Source organism: Conger conger, chromosome 3 (genome assembly GCF_963514075.1).
Source record: "Conger conger chromosome 3, fConCon1.1, whole genome shotgun sequence".
NCBI classification, from domain to species: Eukaryota; Metazoa; Chordata; class Actinopteri; order Anguilliformes; family Congridae; genus Conger; species Conger conger.
Window position 1 is genome coordinate 46,018,441 of NC_083762.1, and position 14,832 is coordinate 46,033,272.

The window sequence follows — 14,832 nt, forward strand, 5'->3', positions numbered from 1 at the left end:
CAACAATTGTGTTTAAATGTATACTGCCTCAGCCTTTGGCAAGCTACTCAGAAGGGGGCGGCAAGCGACTGGTAGCTTGAGAGCAACGTGTTGGAGACCCATGGTGTAGGACAACGACTTTTCATTGGCAACAGTATTAAACCAACCAACAACATAAAATATTAAGAAGAGCTCTCTTATTTCATTGAGTTAAATCGAAACAATGTCTTCTAGTGCTCATGGACTGATAGCCCTACTGGTAGGCAATATTACCCCGGCTTGTATTTGGGGGCCGGCCTGTATTTGTCCGAATCGGCCACGCTCCCGGCTATTATCCGAGGCCCGGCTTCAAATAGAATCCCTGACACAATTTGAGGATTTACTGTAAGCAGGCCAGCAAGCTATAGCCTTCAGTCATTTGCTTCAATGCATAAGCTCAATTTCTCATGACTTCCTCTGTTCTGTCACTCATTTTTACTGACAGGCAAATGCAGTGGGTTGCCATAAACACCGGCTAGGTCTCTCTGCCCAAAAAACCCAACAAACATCAATGTGTAGTGTATGCTTATTCCATACTTGAAATTATGAAAAAAGACTGTGACTTCCCCTAGACAAAAGGTCAAGCAAAACTGACGGTGTCTATTACCAGGGAACCATCCTGCAGGGAGCAAATGTGATGGGTTCCTTGGTGCCGTTTGTTGTTGGGTGTGAAGATGTAGTGCCATGGGTAGCCACCGATCTGTATCCCATTATTGAAACATGACACCTCGAACAACACAGGAATGTCATCTGCAGGAACCATGGTATCAGTCTCATTTTCAATAAATGACATGCGATAACATCTGAATTTTTAATGACTGTACCAGTGTCAGTAGAGAATGATGTCATACCACTGATGGAGATGTTAACTGGAATGCCAAATGGAGGTTCCCCTACGGTTGCCCAAACTCCATTCCATTCACACCGCTCTCCAAGCACCAGCATCTTTGTCCTGTACTGAGGAAAAAAATCATAACTCTTGATAACTAGACCTACTTAATTGTGGTCATTCTTAATTGCTACTTTATGGGGTTATTGTTGTCTCATAAATCATTAAACAAATATAAACCGTATGTAATGTTTTTATTAATGTGGTTTGTAATCAAACAATTCGCATATGGTACATGTGCAGATTCTTTGATTATATTCAACTTAACTTTATTGTACTTTTATATATTTTGGTTTCACCCTGTAGTAGGCTAAGTACGCAGCACTGTTATAGGCCCCCGAGTTTAAATGTTTGGTACAAAATAACAATGTAAAATAATGTAGTCATGTTTTGTATACTACTTGGTTGCTTATCTTTTACATGCCATGACTTCCTGAGTGACCCATCACTCAGACTATTGAGGTTGTTTTACAAGTGATAATAAAACCACTTTGCATATGAATGGGTCTCAATGAGAATATGGCATGGGACTAGATTCAGATGCATATGATACAGTATAAAACAGATTTGTTGGCTAAATGGGTTCAAGTCATCAAGGGTCCAAACTAGCCTCAAACACCTCGCTGCCACAAGATATGCAGTAGATAGGGTGTAAAAGTATGTGTATTCGTCACAAACCGTCATGGTACGGACATTACGGTTTGGTGCATGCAGTCATATGGAGAATACGTGGTAGCTTATGTACGAAGATTGCCGAACCTAAGGCGGAACCAAATTTCCAAGTCACGTTCCACCCGGAAAACTTAAGCTGTAAGCTGTTAGCAAGTCAGCAACATGCCATGCTAAGCTTAGCTCATGCTGATTGGCGTCTAACTGAGTCAGTCACACTATGATTAGTGCAAATGATACTGTAGGAACCACAAAACAACATTTCCCACAATCCCACAGGACAATTCTGCAAAGTCCATCCCGACATGACGTCAAGTTACGGTTTAGCCAATACTGTAACGGCAGGAGCAACAGACTCTCCCAGTATAAGAGCAAGGCAACCCTTGTGGGACTTCCCTCTTTCGACGCTCTTTGCTTTTTTGGCCCTGCAACATCAACGCCCTGTCACAACCCTCAGAGAGAGGCCTCTACAGCGCACCACCAGGCCCTACGGACACACCTAGTTTACTTTGTGGTAACATAGAGGCCTTTGCTCTTCTCCCCGCTATGGGCACCTGCCCGGAGTGCTAGCCCAACTTTTCCTGCACACCCACTCCTGGCCCGGAGCTCCAGCCCAAGACCAGCCGTACAACTCCCTCCTGCCACTGCCGATTCAGCTGTAGCACCAAGGCTGTCCCCTTGCCTGACAGTGCCACCCATTGATGTTCCTGCCATCCCTCAACCTCATCTCTGCTTCAAGTTTACACAAGTGGACAAAATTGTTGGTACCCCTCTGTTAATGAAAGAAAAACCCACAATGGTCACTGAAATAACTTGAAACTGACAAAAGTAATAGTAAATAAAAATTTACTGAAAATTAACCAATGAAAATCAGACATTGCTTTTGAATTGTGGTTCAACAGAATCATTAAAAAAAAAAAAAACTAATGAAACAGGCCTGGACAAAAATGATGGTACCCTTAACTTAATATTTTGTTGCACAACCTTTTGAGGCAATCACTGCAATCAAACGATTTCTGTAACTGTCAATGAGACTTCTGCACCTGTCAACAGGTATTTTGGCCCACTCCTTGTGAGCACACTGCTCCAGTTGTCTCAGGTTTGAAGGGTGCCTTCTCCAGACGGCATGTTTCAGCTCCTTCCACAGATGTTCAATAGGATTTAGATCAGGGCTCATAGAAGGCCACTTCAGAATAGTCCAATGTTTTGCTCTTAGCCATTCTTGCGTGTTTTTAGCTGTATGTTTTGGGTCATTATCCTGTTGGAAGACCCATGACCTGCAACTGAGACCAAGCTTTCTGACACTAGGCAGCACATTTCTCTCCAGAATGCCTTGATAGTCTTGAGATTTCATTGTACCCTGCACAGATTCAAGACACCCTGTGCCAGATGCAGCAAAGCAGCCCCAGAACATAACCAAACCTTCTCCATGTTTCACAGTAGGGACAGTGTTCTTTTCTTGGTATGCTTCATTTTTGCGTCTGTGAACATAGAGTTGATATGCCTTGCCAAAAAGCTCCAGTTTGTTTTGTCTCATCTGTCCAAAGGACATTCTCCCAGAAGCTTTGTGGCTTGTAAATATGCATTTTGGAAAATTCTAGTCTCGCCTTTTTATGATTGGCTTTCAACAGTGGTGTCCTCCTTGGTCGTCTCCCATGAAGTCCACTTTGGCTCAAACAACGACGGATGGTGCGATCTGACACTGATGTACCTTGACTTTGGAGTTCACCTTTAATTTCTTTGGAGGTTGTTCTGGGCTCTTTGGTTACCATTTGTATTATCCGTCTCTTCAATTTGTCATCAATTTTCCTCTTGCGGCCACGTCCAGGGAGGTTGGCTACAGTCCCGTGGACCTTAAACTTCTGAATAATATGTGCAACTGTAGTCACAGGAACATCAAGCTGCTTGGACATGGTCTTTATAGCCTTTACCTTTAACATGCTTGTCTATCATTTTCTTTCTAATCTCCTCACACAACTCTCTCCTTCGCTTTCTGTGGTCCGTGTTCAGTGTGGTACACACCATGTCACCAAACACCACAGTGACTACTTGTCACCCTTTAAATAGGCAGACTGACTGATTACAAGTTTGAAGACACCTGTGATGCTAATTCGAGGACACACCTTGTCCCTATGGTCAAATTATTTTCAATCTTTTCTAGGGGTACCATCATTTTTGTCCAGGCCTGTTTCATTAGTTTGTTTTTTAAAATGATTCTGTTGAACCACAATTCAAAAGCAATGTCTGATTTTCATTGGTTAATTTTCAGTAAATTTTTATTTACTATTACTTTTGTCAGTTTCAAGTTATTTCAGTGACCATTGTGGGTTGTTCTTTCATTAACAGAAGGGTACCAACAATTTTGTCCACGTGTGTATAATTGGACATTTATGTACTTTTATTTAATCTGGTTTTCTGTTTAAAACCATTGTTTCTACAGTTTTTCCTTGCCACTGTTGCCCTAGGCATACTCTTGGGGCCCGGTTTGTCTGTAAAGCTGCTTTGCGACAAAGGCCCTTTGTAAAAAGCGCGATACAAATAAAATTGAATTGAATTGAATTGAATATAGTGAGTGGAAACTGGTGTATGCAAACCGCTACATCAGCTTACCACTACGACTACAGCAAACAAACTTTTCCACCCGGAAAAAGGACCAGCAGACATCTTTGCAGTGACCGAACGGACCAAACAACAATGCGCAGCTGAGACGGGAACACCCCAGCTTTGTGCACCTCTCCAGGACATCATTTACACCACCATTGCCACTTCTACAAGGACAACACGTCTTTTGGATCCAGCAATGCCTATGGACTCAGTAAGACTAAACAACAAACACTCCAGGCATAGCCAGTGTTTAGCTTAGTCTTAACTGATATTGTGAATCTGTGTTTTTTCTCTTTACACTCGTTCCCTTGGCCCTGTGATCACTGCACATGGGCTATCCTACCACTGCTATGCGGACGATACCCAACTCATCATCTCATTCCCACCATCTGATACACAGGTTTCTGCCCGTATCTCTGCTTGCCTGAGTGACATCCAGAGCTGGATGGACAACCACCATCTAAAGCTCAACCCAGGTAAGACTGAAATGATATTCATCCCTGCTAAGACCTCTCCCCATCTGGATCTCTCCATTTCCCTCGGGGATACCACACTCACGCCATCACATTGCGGCGGTGACCCGGTCATGCAGGTTCTTCCTATACAACATACGGAGAATCCGCCCCTTTCTCACCCCCTACTCAATGCAGCTCCTGGTCCAAGCGATGTTTCTGTCCCGCCTGGACTACTGCAATTCCCTCTTGGCTGGCCTTCCAGCATCCGCCATCAGACCCCTCCAACTTATCCAGAATGCAGCAGCTCGTCTGGTCTTCAACCTTCCCAAATACTCACACGTCACCCCCCTGCTTACTTCCCTCCACTGGCTGCCTGTCATGGCTCGCATCAAATTCAAAACATTGGTGCTAGCCTTCCAAGCAGTTAAGGGGTCTTCCCCAGCTTACCTACAAAAAATCATCAGACCCTACACCCCTGCCAGACCTCTTCGTTCAGCCTCCACAGGCCGCTTGGCACCTCCCCCTCTCCGAACCTCCACCTCACGCTCACGACTACTGTCTGTTCTGGCTCCACGGTGGTGGAACAAACTCCCCGTTGAGGTCAGAACTGTAGAATCTCTCCCCACCTTCAAGTGCAAACTGAAGACGCACCTCTCCCCACTCTTCCCTACCTCCCTGTGAACCTTAATTGTTATCTTTGTGATTTACGTTGTGTTTCGGTATTTTTTAGTTGGCTAGGTAAGCAGTATTTGGATAGTTAAGTTTGGTCACTTTTGCTTTGTTGTTTATAAAAAAAAAAAAAAATAGGCCCTGGTCCTTATCTTTGTTGTACGGGTAGCAATTGAAATTGTACTTCCCTCTAGGGTCTTTCAGCGCACTTATCCTTGGTTATGGGAATGCACTTTGTTGTACGTCGCTCTGGATAAGAGCGTCTGCCAAACGCCAATAATGTAATGTAATGGTTTTCGTTATCATTTGAATGCATTCCGTATATTTACAGTACTGTGCAAAGGTTTTAGGCAGATGTGAAAAAATGCTGTAAAGTAAGAATGCTTTCAAAAATAAAAATGTTAATTTTTATCAATGAACAAAATGCAAAGTCAGTGAACAGAAGAAAAATCTAAATCAAATCAATATTTGGTGCGACCACCCTTTGCCATCAAACCAGCATAAATTCTTCTAGGTACGCTTGCAGTCAGGGATTTTGTAGGCATATAGTCAGGTGTGTGATTAACCAATTATACCAAACAGGAGCTAATGATCATCAATTTAATATGTAGGTTGAAACACAATCATTAAGTGAAACATAAACAGCTGTGTAGGAGGGTTAAAACTCTGCTTCCAAGGTGAGGTTGCTGAAGACAGTTTAATGTCAGAAGTCATACACCATACTGACTGAGCACAGCAACAAGACACAAGGTAGTTATACTGCATCAGCAAGGTCTCTCCCAGGCAGAAATTTCAAGGCAGACAGAGGTTTCTGTCCAAAAAAAGGAGCACAAAGAAACGGGCAACGTTGAGGACCGTAGACACAGTGGTCAGCCAAGGAAACGTAGTGCAGCAGATGAAAGACACATCATGCCTACTTCCCTTCGCAAACGGAAGATGTCCAGCAGTCTGTTCAGAATTGGCGGAAACCAGTGGGACCCAGGTACACCCACCTACTGAGCGGAGATGTCTGGTCAGAAGTGGTCTTCATGGAAGAATTGCGGCCAAAAAGCCATACCTCCGACGTGGAAACAAGGCCAAGCGACTATGCACGAAAACACAGGAACTGGGGTGCAGAAAAATGGCAGCAGGTTCTCTGGGCTGATGAGTCAAAATTTGAAATATTTGGCAGTAGCAGAAGGAGGTTTGTTCGCCAAAGGGTTGGAGAGCGGTATACAAATGAGTGTCTGCAGGCAACAGTGAAGCATGGTGGAGGTTCCTTCCATGTTTGGGGCTGCATTTCTGAAAATGGAGTTGGGGGTTTGGTCAGAATTAATGGTCTCCTCAATGCTGAGGAGTACAGGCAGATTATCCATCATGCAATACCATCAGGGAGGCATCTGATTGGGCCCAAATTGAGGGTGAATATCCAATGATATGAAACCAGTCTCAAAACAGCTTATCCGCAGGCCGACTGTCGTCGGTGGGCAAGTTTCTTGTCCGGAGAGTTTGGGATGATCCAGGGAATAAACGCTGTCCAGGTACAGTTGTCCCGGGGTAAGGACGTCTCTGGCGGGACTAGGGAAATCGTTGCCGACTCATGCATGGGTGAAGCTGGAAGAGAGGCTGGTTGTCTTCTGGCTCCAAAGTTGATTAAAACCGCACAAGGTATGTGCAATCTCCGAAAAAATATTGGGTCCTTGCAAGTATATGTGATGGATAATTTCAGAACTAGCAGGCCCAGTGAACAGAACCATGATCAAGGGTTCAGAAATAAAGGGAATGTTCTAAAATTAATTCGGCGGGAGTCTCTTTTGGAACGAAAAGCACGGGGTAGCCGTGGGTTAAAAAGAGGAAGTTAAATTTGCACCTGAGGCTTTTGTTAGGTCCAGCAGTCGCGCATTTCCGGCTCTTATTGTATTGGTTATTTATGCATAAAAAATGACAGTGGGAGGCGGTGCGGAGTGCATCATCCATGACGTAGATGAGGGCATTTCCCTGTTTGAAAATGAAGTTCTTACGTTAGCCCCAACACTTGTGCACCTTTTGCTACCACACTTTTCCCTTCCAGACCACTTGCCATGAATATGCTTGGATACAGCACTCTGTGAACAGCCAGCCCTTTCAGCAATGACCTTCTGTGGCTTACCCTCCTTGTGGAGTGTTTCAATGAGTGTGTTCTGGACAATTGTCAAGTCAGCAGTCTTCCCCATGATTGCCCGACCAAGTATTGAGTGCATAAATGAACATGCTTTTCAGAAGGTCGACATTTCTGTATTATACATCCTTTTTTTCATTGGTCTTATGTCATATTCTAATATTTTGAGATACTGGATTTCTTTTCATGAGCTGCAAGCCTTAATCATCAAGATTAAAACAAAAAAAGGCTTGAAATATTTCACTTTATATGTAATGAATCAAGAATATATGAACGTTTCAGTTTTTGAATTAAATTCCAGAAAAAAAAACTTTTCCATGATATTCAAATTTTTTGAGATGCACCTGTATACAAGAATGTATGTTCACAGTTTGGTCAGAAGTAACATTTTACTCCTTAATACACTACAGGCTGTACCAACTACCTCGGGGGGACTATACGACAGTAGGTGGGACAAACTTGCACTACTTTTTTGTTGCTTTTTTCCACATTGTACTGAACTCATACCGAACTGCGATGTCCAAAGCAATGCATGTAATTGGCAGAAAGTTTCTCACTCAGCAATAGCGAATCCAACACCCAAGGTGGAATTTCAGGAAAGCTAACTGGGAGAAGTTCAGGGAAGAAACTGCCAACCTACCAAGACTCCTATCAAACCCCTCAGGAAGAGACACCAATGACATATATGACCAATTCTGCTAGGCTATCCTGAACATAGCCACAGTACCACAGTACCACAATACCCCGTGGCTATCGCAAGAACTATGCCCCAGGCTAGGACAACTCTTGTGACGACTTTGCCAACAGGCTTCACAATGCTGCAACTCTTGAAGAAAAAGAAAGAACAGCTTCAAACCTACTGCAATACCTGGACAGGCGCCACAAAGAGAAATGGAGGGAAACTGTAGAGAGTGTCAGATCTGCAGAATCTCTCCCTACCTTCAAGCGCAAACTGAAGACGCACCTCTTCAAGCAGCACCTCTCCCCGTCCCTCCCTACCTCCCTGTGAACTTTAATTGTTGTCTTTGTGATTTACTTTGTGTATCGGTATTTGTAGTTGGCTAGGTAAGCAGTGTTTGGATAGTTAAGTTTGGTCATTTTTGCTTTGTTGTTTGTTTATTTGTTTGTTTAAAAAAAAGAAAAGAAAAAAAGGCCCTGGTCCTAATCTTTGTTGTACAAGTAGCAGTTGAAATTGTACTTCCCTCTAGGGTCTTTCAGCGCACTTATCCCTGGTTATGGGTATGCACTTTGTTGTACGTCGCTATGGATAAGAGTGTCTGCCAAATGCTATTAATGTAATGTAATGTAATGTGTCTACATGAAACATTCCAGCAGGAACGATCAACAAGCTGACAGGAGCTAAAAAGCCAACAACACCACCAGCAACAGCAAAAGCAAACAACATTGGCAGATGCCTTATCACTAGGCCCGCACGGAATCCACGGACGCAGAACTCAGACGAGAACTCTGCGGAATTCCCGCGGAATTCAAACAAGTGAATACAACATTGTCCCCTCTCGCAAGTTAGTAAGTAGCTAGCTAGTTAGCTAGTAGCTAGGTCGTATAAAAAGTGAAAGAAACAAGCACTAATGTTCAAAAGCAGATTTACTATAGAGGAGCCAAATGGGATTAATTTATGTACAATGAATACGGCAAGGACTTTTACTAGAATGGGGGAGTGTACATTGTTTTGTAGTTTGGCAGCACTACGCAGGCTATTTCAAGCGGCAGACGCTACTTGTGCATCTCAAGTCACTTCCCCAACATGCAAGAAGACGAGTTTAGCCCAGTACCATGTTATTATTAGCTTGCTAACATTTTGAATTTGTTCAGAATTTATCACGGAATTGGCTGAAGTTAACACAAGACAGATTTGCCTGTCACAACAATTATCTCTCTGATCGCTATTTATGTCACTTAGGCTAAGTAAGCTATTTATTGGTGGTCCACCAAATGTACGCGAAACATTTCTAAATCTACTGTACCAGTAGTGCCTTATGACGCTTGATCCAGCGGAGGTGGCCTTGAGCAGTTTCAGCCAAATCTACTCGCACACATACGTTGGCTGTGCTCACAAATCAGCCGGGTGCGAGACATATGCTCTTCTCTAATCTCCATGGTGCACATAGAGAGCATAAAAGTTGTTTTGTAAGTGACACTGAACATCAAATTAAAGCAACCTGGCTGCAACTTATGTGCAGCTGAAATGATTTTGCTGTGTTTTGGCTTTGTAAGATTTTATGTTCTTATTTTGGTTAATAATTTTTCGCTATACACCGTGCGGGGGAAGGGTAAAGATTATTTTACATTTTTAACATTTTAGTCATTTGGCAGACGCTTTTAATCTAAAGCGACTTACAAGTGCATAGGTTCTTCCACAAGTCAAAGCATCACATCCATAACTAGGAAAATACATAGGAAGTGCTGTTTGAAACATATAGTCATCATAAGTGCAATTCTTTTTTTTTCTTTTTTTTTGGGGGGGTTAGACAAACAGGGGGAGGGATTCTGCTGTCCTGACAGTGGTAGGCAAGTCATTCCACCACTGAGGAACCAGAACGGAAAACAGGCGTGAACGTGCAGCTCGACTGCCAGGTGCTCGTAGTGAGGGAACCATAAGGCGACCAGAGCTGGCAGACCGGAGTGGTCTAGCTGGGGAGTAGGGAGTGATCAAGGATTGTATGTAAGGTGGGGGCAGTCCCCTTAGCAGCCTGAAATGCCAACACTAGGGCCTTGAATCGGATGCGTGCGGCAATAGGAAGCCAGTGGAGGCCAATGAGAAGCGGGGTGACATGAGCCGACCTGGGCTGACTGGTGATCAGGCGGGCTGCAGCATTCTGGACCAGCTGGAGGGGCTTGATGGCACACGCTGGGAGACCGGCTAAGAGGGAGTTGCAGTAATCCAGGCGGGAAATGACGAGCATCTGGACTAGGAGCTGGGTGGCTTTCTCCGTCAGCAGATGACGGATACGGCGTATATTATACAGAAAGAACCTGCAGGTTCTGGCAGTGGAGGATACTTGTGGAGCCAGGGTGAGGCAGTTATCAAGAGTTACCCCAAGATTCTTTGCCGTACGGGAGGAGGAAACTACAAAGTCCTTAAACTACAAAGACTTAGCCGGGATGTAGAGAAGCTCAGTTTTGGCAAGGTTAAGCTTTAGGTGGTGGAAAGTCATCCACGCAGAGATATCAGCCAAGCAGGCAGAGATCTGTGTGGTGACCTGGGTATCGGGGGGGAAGGAAATAAAGAGTTGGGTATCATCGGCCTGAGAGTGATAAGAAAAGCCATGGGAAGAGATAACAGAACCAAGAGACATGGCGTATAGCGAGAAGAGGAGAGGACCAAGAACTGAGCCCTGCGGGACTCCAATTTGTAGGGGGTGAGGGTCAGAGACTGAGCCCCTCCAAGTCATCTGGTAGGAGCGACCAGAGGTAGGAGGAAAACCAAGCAAGTGCAGACCCTGTGACACCCATCCCAGACAGCCATGAGAGCAGAATCTCATGGTTGACCGTATCGAAGGCGGCCGACAGGTCGAGGAAGATGAGGACAGAGGAGAGGGATTTGGCTTTAGCAGAGTGGAGTGCCTCAGTGACCGCGAGCAGGGCGGTCTCATTGGAGTGGCCACTCTTGAAGCCGGACTGGTTGGGGTCATGGAGATTGTAGTGAAGAAGATAAGTGGACAGTTGGGAGCAGACTGCCCGTTCCAGAGTCTTGGCAAGAAAGGGAAGAAGAGAGACAGGCCGGTAGTTGCTCAGAGCAGAGGGGAGACTCTGGCCCCCTTCAGGGAAGAGGGCATGGTGCCGGAAGAGAGGGAGGTGTTGATTAAAGAGGAGAGAAAAGGGAAAATGTCATTAGATATAGATTGTAGAAGGGGAGAGGGGATGGGGTCAAGAGGACAGGTGGTCGGGCGGTGGGATGTAAGGAGTTTCAATGTGTCGGAGGGGAGAAAAGGAGGTTAGGGAGTTGGGGAAGGTAGGAGGGTCAGCAGGGGGAGAGGGTTGGGAGAAGGAATTGCGAATGGTGTCAACCTTCTTTTCATAGAAGGAGACAAAGTCATCAGGTGTGAGTGATGAGGGAGGTGGGGGGGAGGGGGGGCCAGAAGAGAGGAGAAGGTTGAAAACAGTTTGCGGGGATTAGAGGCGGCCGCATTAATTTTCGAGTGAAAGAAGCAAGATTTAGCTAGAGAGACAGAGGAGTGAGAAGATGATAGGAGGGCATGGAAGGAAGTTACATCACTGGGGAGACAGGACCTTTTCCATTTTCTCTCCGCTGCCCGCAGTTGGGTTCGGACAGCTCGTAGAGCATCAGAAAGCCAAGGATTTGGGGGGGAGGCCCAGGCTAATTTGGTGGTGAGGGGACACAGAGAGTCAAAGGAAGATGAGAGGGAGGACATGAGGGTTGTAGCAGCATCATCGGGAGACATTCGAGAGAAAGACTCCGCAGATGGTAGGGAGGACAGGATTGTAGATGAGAGAGGTGGCGAAGGTAGACAGGTGGCGTAGGTTCCGCCGACAGGTGACAGTGGATGGTGGGAGAGATGGATGGGTGTTAGAGGAGAGTGGAAGAGAGAAAGACATGAAGGAGTGGTCAGATATATGGAGTGGTGTTACAGAGAGGTTGGTTGTTGTGCAGCTCCTTGTGAAGATGAGGTCAAGAAGGTTGCCTGCTTTGTGGGTGGGAGGGGAAAGTGTGAGGGTAAGGTCAAAAGAAGAAAGGAGGGAGAGAAAGGTAGACTGGGTGGAGTTGAGATTGAAGTCACCCAGGAGGATGAGGGGAGTGACATTGACTGGTGAGGAGCTAAGGAGGATGTCCATCTCATCCAAGAAGCTCCCCAGAGGACCCGGGGGGCGATAAACAACAATAATAAACAGTTTGCATGGCAAAGTAACAGAAACAGCATGAAATTCAAAAGAGGAGAAGGCGAAGGATGAGAAGACACTAGATCTCCATGAGGATGAGATTAGGAGACCTGTGCCACCTCCTCTGCCAGAGGATCTGGGTGTGTGGGAAAAAGAGAAGGCGGAGGAAAGGGCAGCTGGGGTGGCTGTGTTCTCTGGTGAGAGCCACGTTTCGGTTAAAGCAAGAAAGTCAAGGTTGAGGTGGGAGGCATAGGCTGATATGAAGTCTGCTTTCTGGACGGCGGACTGGCAGTTCCAGAGGCCGCCAGCCACACAGAGATCAATATCAGTGGATCTGGGAGGGAAGATGAGGTTTGAGATATTTTGCCCATGTTGGCGGGAAGCGAACCTCCTACCTGACTGGGACCTGGGGAGAGGAGAGAGGACAGGGATGGGAAGGAAACAGATGGCGGGAACTAGGGAGGACAAGAGGAATCCTACACAGTGAAATGAGGGCAGGCAGCAAAAACAAAATCAAACATCAGGCTCTCAGACAGCCTCGATGGACACCCTTGACACCTGCGACTTCGTACACCGAGTAGCCGAGGCTGCCGCTGGTGCACTACACAACTCCTTAAATAACTAGCTTGACGCTGAATACAGAAAATGCTACCAACCCACTGCAGAAGAGTAATGCACACTGAAGTGACTTCAGCTGTGCCAGTATTTATACCCTGAGCAGGGTGCAAACTATTCCTCCTACAACAAAAGCTGTGGCCTGCCAGCCAGTGAAAACAATAGCCTAACTTAATAGCCTATTATTGTTTCCTAATATGTTTGTCTGATGTTTGAACTCGCCGTCTCTCTCGCTCTATAACATAACCTAATATATTGCCGACGACAATCGCAGCATCTCACAATCCGGAGGTGTCACACCGCGTATGAAGATATTTTTTGGGTGGGTGTGTGTGTTAGCTTTTAAGCTTTTGTCCCTGACAATTTCTTTGTTTTCAAGTACAATCGCATCTGCCTCTCCAGTCCCTATCTATTTCTCTCCCACTATCAAATTAGCTTTACTGGCATGATGTACCTACAAATGCATATTGCCAAAAAATGAAAAATAAACAAAGAATACATTTAAAGCATAATAAAGTGCTTTGAATATTAAGCTGTGCTTACTTTCATGTATATGTGCTGCTGCATCATGTCAATTAGTTGTAACAATAAACGTAGCATTGAACAATAGTACAATTAATAGTTTGCCTATATTACTACATACACTCACTGAATGCTTTATTAGATATTTACTAGACTTCTTTTTTAGACTTCTACTGCTGTAGCCTATCCACTTCAGAGATCAGAGATGCTCTTCTGCATACCATTGTTGTAATGTGTGGTCATTTGCGTTACTGTCACCTTCCTGTCAGCTTTGACCAGTCTGGCCCTTCTCCTCTGACGTCTGTCATTAACAAGGCATTTTGTGTCTGCAGAACTGCTGGCTCACTGGATATTTTTTAGTTTTTTGCACTATTCTTTGCAAACTGTAGATCCCAGGAGAGTTTCTGCGATACTCATGCCACCCTGTCTGCCAGCAAAAATCATTCCATGCTCAATGTCACTTAGATCACATTTTCCCCATTCTGATGGTTGATGTGAACATTAACTGAAGTGCCAGACCTGTATCTACATGATTGTATGCATTGCACTGCTGCCACAAAATTGGCTGATTAGATAATCACATGAATAAGTAGGTGTAACAAATTTCCTAATAAAGTGCTCAGTGAGTGTATATGCTATATTAAGAATAACAATAAGACATGTGAAAGGACATCATAAAAGAAGATTAATACAACAAAATGATCAAAAGGAAAATAGAACCTTATAGTGTGTGTTTGGGGTAGATTAGGGCAGCGGTTCCCAACCGTGGTCCTGTTTATGCTAGTTTTTGTTCCAAACAAAGTTGCATTTTAAACGGCTGTTAGTGTTACTTGGATTATTTACCCTCTTAAGACATATGGGGCAGCCTGTAGCGTAGTGGTTAAGGTAAATGACTGGGACACGCAAGGTCGGTGGTTCTAATCCCGGTGTAGCCACAATAAGATCCGCACAGCCGTCGGGTCCTTGAGCAAGGCCCTTAACCCTGCATTGCTCCAGGGGAGGATTATCTCCTACTTAGTCTAATCAGCTTTACGTCGCTCTGGATAAAAGCGTCTGCCAAATGCCAATAATGTAACATATGTCAGAAATAGCTATGTGTGACAAGAAGAATACGAATCCTATGCTGTGCTTATTGTACAATATTGCAAACAATTATATAAGAAGGGTAACACAATGAACTGATTAAATTAGAAGAATTACTAGGCTCCTAATTAAGTTGTTCAACACTTGTTTCAGTCTGATCATATTTTTCCTTAAACCTATTAAAACAATGCATATTTGGCTCTACCAAATGATTAGTGTAGTCCATTGATTCACCCTAGTCTTTCATTTGATGTTGTTACCTTTTGCAATACAGCATAATGAGCACAACATGGACATCAAACTCTTATCCT

General features: G+C 44.6%; 1 protein-coding gene across 2 annotated transcripts in view; it reads right to left on the reverse strand.

The window, feature by feature from the left end:
* dcaf17 (ddb1 and cul4 associated factor 17) overlaps positions 1-14,832 on the reverse strand; it is a 38,893-nt gene that overhangs the window by 7,670 nt on the left and 16,391 nt on the right. For both annotated transcript variants that reach the window (XM_061235761.1, XM_061235760.1), the window contains exons 8-9: positions 870-975; positions 626-768 (exon numbers count right to left, since the gene is read on the reverse strand). In XM_061235761.1, the coding sequence (XP_061091745.1) occupies positions 626-768; positions 870-975 (249 nt within the window). The remainder of the gene's footprint in view (positions 1-625; positions 769-869; positions 976-14,832) is intronic.